Source organism: Pistacia vera, unplaced genomic scaffold, assembly GCF_008641045.1.
Source record: "Pistacia vera cultivar Batoury unplaced genomic scaffold, PisVer_v2 Contig200, whole genome shotgun sequence".
NCBI classification, from domain to species: Eukaryota; Viridiplantae; Streptophyta; class Magnoliopsida; order Sapindales; family Anacardiaceae; genus Pistacia; species Pistacia vera.
The window spans coordinates 683,563-688,797 of NW_022196003.1; the positions used below are offsets into that span (position 1 = coordinate 683,563).

General features: G+C 36.1%; 1 protein-coding gene across 1 annotated transcript; it reads left to right on the forward strand.

Annotated features, from left to right (window-relative positions):
* Window positions 1–3,524: 3,524 nt before the first annotated feature.
* Window positions 3,525–4,928, forward strand: LOC116128473 (putative UDP-rhamnose:rhamnosyltransferase 1). The gene has a single exon (XM_031414193.1). The coding sequence runs from the start codon at window positions 3,525–3,527 to the stop codon at window positions 4,926–4,928; it is 1,404 nt and encodes a 467-aa protein (XP_031270053.1).
* The last annotated feature ends 307 nt before the right edge of the window (window positions 4,929–5,235 follow it).

Sequence of the window (5,235 nt, forward strand, 5' to 3'; positions counted from 1 at the left end):
AAAGCTGCGAGCGAAAATTGTACAATTTCAGCGCTAGAATTGATAATAAATCTTCAAACTCACCTCAGAAAATATCAATCATTAATTACAAGAAAGCAGCTTAACTAACTGAATGTAAATATGAATATGCATGCTATGTCGACAGATTTTGCCCAATACCAAGACTTTTGAACTTGGATTTTGCAAAAGAAAATGCCATACAAAACAACAGAGCAAAATATATTTGTATAGTAGAAATCTGGATATGTATTATTCAGTTTGAAACATTATTTTGAAACATTATTTAAGTAAAGCACACAAGTCAAACTAGTTTATACAAGGTGAGATACGTCTCAGATAGATACTGGTCTTAGTAGACACATGAAATTTTCACTTGGTTAACCGCTTGTTTCCAGCTACTCCATGCAGCTGGAATGTCCTGTTTGGAGCAACATGAAGAACACCTTCTTTTTCTGCCATAAAAAGAGCATATAAAAGTTATCTACGTGAAAATGCTTCTGCATAACACCTAAAATAAGAATCAAAATATAAAGGGAGATATAATTCAAGAATAAAAGCCAAAGAGCCAGGATATATAACAAAGACAGTTGGTACCAAAAACAGACTTACGGAAAAAGGTTATATACATCTCACTGAAAACTTCTTTCAGAATGAATATATTTTCTGTATTATAATACGCATACTCATATTTCACAAATTTCAATTGTGAGATAATATTTTGATATTTTGGAAGGATTAATTTCGAGACACAAAAATGAGAAAAAGAAAAAGAAAAATAAGAGTCCTAGAATGATTCCTCCACCAGTGCTTGATTGGCATTACTTTGCTGGTATCATAAGGAAAGCTTGCTTTTTACATTCATTATATATTAAGACGAACTTAATATAAATAGCACACATCAATAACTATCAGGCAAAACTTAAAAGAATTAGTCATCAGATCAGAGGTTACTTATCACAGATAAGTGTTAGGCTTCAAGAAATAGAACTCCAGCATACACTGGCAGATATGTGCACAAGCATTAATGTTTACCTTGTTTTTCTTGGCAGACTGCTCGTTCTTTCTTGAAGATGAAGACGCAGCAGTGGCTGCTGTAACGGAGAGCCCAGAATGCACAGCTCCACGCTGCTGTTTCAGTGGCTGCAGTGACTTTCAAAGATATTGAACTTGTTTTGACCAACATGTCAGATTCTTTTGGAGCTCCATCAACGAAGTGTGTCAGTATAACTTGCTTGTTGTTCATAACGTCACCATCACTCGCCATTATTGCTTGTTTTGCTTTTATTTATATTTTCACAACTCAAATGTATGTATAAATTTTTTCTTGAGTTTTTGTGTTGCTGCAGCATGATGATCAGTTTTTTTTATAGTTGCATGATTGTTGCTTATCTTGTCTTCGTTTTGTTTTGATCTAAATACTTCAGTGGCTGCAGTTCTCAATAACACTGGACAAGAAGAAGAGAGGAGATGGGAATGAAGACGAAGAAAAAAGATTTAGAATTTTTTTTTTTTTTTTTTTAAAGTATGGATGCCTGTCCAAACGTAAGGGACTGGCGTCCATTAGTCCAACCGTAAGGGACGGCCGTCCAAAATTTATGGACGGCCGTCTCCAAAGTTTTTTATTTTTATATTTTGGTTAAGGACGGACATTCTTTATTTGTGGATGTCTGTCCAAAATAAAGGAACGACCGTCCATAACGGATGAACGGCCATCTCTAATGTTTATAAAAGTTTTTTATTGTATTTTAATTATGGATGGGCGTCCTTTAAATGGGGACGCCCGTCCCTAGTATATGGACCCCCGTCCATATAATATGAACGGGAGTCCATGTGAGTGAACGGCCGTCCATATTTGATGGATGGCCATTCACTAGAAAAAAATTGATAAAAAAATCGAGTCACGTGTACACATAGGTCGATATATATTTTCGGTGTAAATTTTTCGGTATCCGTAGCTTTGTTGAAAAATTATTATTATTCTTTTAAAATAATGGATTTCACGTGAAGTTTTCTTATTTTATTTGTTTTTGTTATTGATTTTGGTTGTGGGTCCATTTTAGTAATAGTTACAAATGTCTCCTATAGTTTGTGGGAAATTGATTTTTTTATTTGTTGTTTTTTAACCATGGAGGATCCAATATGAATATTTAAAAAGATGATTCTGACTGCGCATTTGTTGTTCATTTTCTTTATTCGTTAAAATTTTTGTTTTGTCAGCTGCTGTTAACCAAGTGAAAGATGTTGAAATATCGAAAAAAAAAGTTCCCGAATCTCTTTGTTTTGAAAAAGAAATGCTCATGAACTTTCCCATGTTGTTTTCGTCAATAATTATGGCTTCCCATCATGCCCAAAACCTTCATCAGTATTGACTTTGCATTCCAGTAGCTGATGATTGATTATGCAATTTATATATATAGTTTTCAGAAAGTATTTTTATTCCTGTTGTAATTGTAAGTCTGCCGGTGGAAGTGGTTAGAAAACTGGTTATGTGAGTTTATGTGAGGAAGAGAATAATTGATATATATATGTGTGTGTGTGTGTCTGTGTGTGTGTGGGGTATGGTTGATGATTTGGTCGTTATTTTTTCCTGCAGGTGGGTTAGAAAACAGAGTTGGAAGAGACAAGAATCATTTCAGTGGAATTGCTTCGCATCCCAAACTTTCTGTTCTATGCTTTTACTATTATTATTGCATGTTAGCAGGTTGAATAGATCTGATGAAAACATTTCCAAATTTTATTGGGTTTAGGGTGACTAAAATGCATTGTGATTTTGCAATCTTAAGTGACCAATACGCACCACATACACGGACAAAATAGTAACTTCATTTGTGTTAATTTTTCATAATCTAACTGTTACTCGTTTGTTAAATTTTTTTGGGACAAATTAGTAATTCAATTATTGTTAAAAGATGGGGGTATCTCAATAATTTTATAATTAAAATAGGGGTACATATGTATTTCACTCACTTATAATAATAAAAAAAATTACATTCAAACAATTAAGGACATTTTCACCTTTACAATGAAAAGATATGTTTTCAGAGACACTGTTAACAGGATTTGTATTGTGGGTAGTAAAATAGTATTTAAAAAGTTGATGGGTATGAATTTATCAATGGGCCATTTTTGGATGGGAACATGTCCGTAACTCTTATAATTTATTCCCACCTATTATTTATGAGAAATACTGGACTGCATTAAGTAGTTTAAATTTTATTAATTTTTGTTACGAATTTCTATTAATTTTTTAGTTTAATTTTTATTTAATCTTTGAATAATTTTCTTACGAATAAAATGAGTTCGTTTTCTTCCATAGTTGAGTTCAATAATAATTGATTACCTTAATTCACAAGTGTAAAATGGATGACCAAGTGTCAATCAATTAAGGTCTAAAAACCCACATGTTTATCAAATATCTTAGAAGGGGCCTTGATGTTATCGCCCGAAGAAGTGAAATTGATGACCCAAAACACCATTGCCATCTCTCTCGACGAAAAAAGAAAAACACCTCCAGCTTGAGTTCCATGGCTACGCCTAAAAAGCTTCACATAACCATGTTTCCATGGCTAGCCTTTGGTCACATGCTCCCCTTCTTTGAGTTAGCCAAGCACATTGCTGGAAAGGATCACAAAGTCTTTATCATATCAACTCCTAACAACATCAAACGCTTGCCAAAAATCCCTCCAAATTTATCACCATTCATGAACTTCGTCTCCCTCACTTTACCCCATCAAGATAATCTCCCTCAAGACGCAGAAGCCACCACTGACTTGCCATTTTCCAAAGTTCAATATCTCAAAATGTCCTATGATAAACTCCAGGATTCTTTAACTCAGTTTCTACAAACTTGTACTCCTGATTGGATCATTTACGATGTCTTCTCTTATTGGTTACCATCAATAGCTGCCAATCTTGGCATCTCCTGCGCCTACTTCAGTATCTTCCCAGCTTGGTCAATATGTTTCTTCGGATCATCAACAACGGCAATGATCAACGGCGAGGATCCAAGGACTAAGCCGGAAGATTACACTGTTCCTCCCAATTGGGTACCGTTTCATTCCGAGATAGCATTTCGCCTCCACGAGGCAAAGAAACTGTTCGTTCATCTTAAAGAAGACGATTCGGGAGTGAGCGACTTGTTTCGTTTTGGATCGGCGATAGCTGGTTGTGATGTGATAGCTACTAAGAGCTGCATGGAGCTAGAATCGGAATGGTTAAACCTCATGGGAGAGCTTCATGGTAAACCAATTGTATCCGTCGGCCTATTACCTCCCTCAGATAAAGATAACAGCGAAAATGTAACTGAGCATAATTCTTGGCTTATAACCAGCGAGTGGCTGGACAAACAAAAAATAGGTTCTGTGGTTTATGTAGCTTTAGGAAGCGAAATAAATCCGAGTCAAGAAGACCTCACTGAGTTGGCTCGAGGGCTAGAGCTATCCGGGTTACCCTTCCTTTGGTGTCTGAGAAAGCAGCACAATCCGGTAGAGCTTCCGGATGGGTTCGAGGAGAGAGTCGAGGGCCGCGGAGTGTTGTGGACGAGTTGGGTACCTCAACTGAAGATATTATCTCATGAATCGGTGGGAGCGTTCTTGACTCATTGTGGGCTAAACTCGATTATCGAGGCACTCCATTATGGGCGTCCATTGGTTTTGCTACCTTTTGTGATGGATCATGGGTTAGTTTCAAGAGTTTTTGCGGAGAAGAAAGCCGTGATAGAAATAGAGAGAAATGAAGAAGATGGGGTGTATTCGAGGAAGTCGGTGGCGGAGACATTGAGGATGGTGATAGTTGAAGAAGAAGGAAGAGTTTACAGGGATAAAGCCAAGCAAATGAGGATTATAATTTCTGATAAGGAACTTCAGAATCAATATGCAGACAATTTTGTTGAGTTCCTTCATAATTATAGACAAATTTCTAAGTATTGAAATTACATTTTAGGTTAATTAAATTAAGCTAATAAATCAACATATCATCTTCTCCTTTCATGGATGCTATGCTTGTTGCTTGTACCTTTTGGCGTCATCAATTTTGTACTATTTCTATTTCCTTTTTCATCATTTCATCAGAGCGATGAACATGACGAAGACAAGGCTCCACTATCACGGCATCCAAATCACACAGTAACTTTGTCCAATTTTGCTAGCATCCAGGTCCCACGGTAACCATGCCAAATTATGCCGCCAAGATTTGAGAACCACTCCACTTACAACTTAAACTTGTTATATTCTGTCT

What these genes read in the sequence shown, in the direction of transcription:
- LOC116128473 (XM_031414193.1), top strand. Translation starts at nt 3,525, where the DNA reads ATGGCTACGCCTAAAAAGCTTCACATAACCATGTTTCCATGGCTAGCC.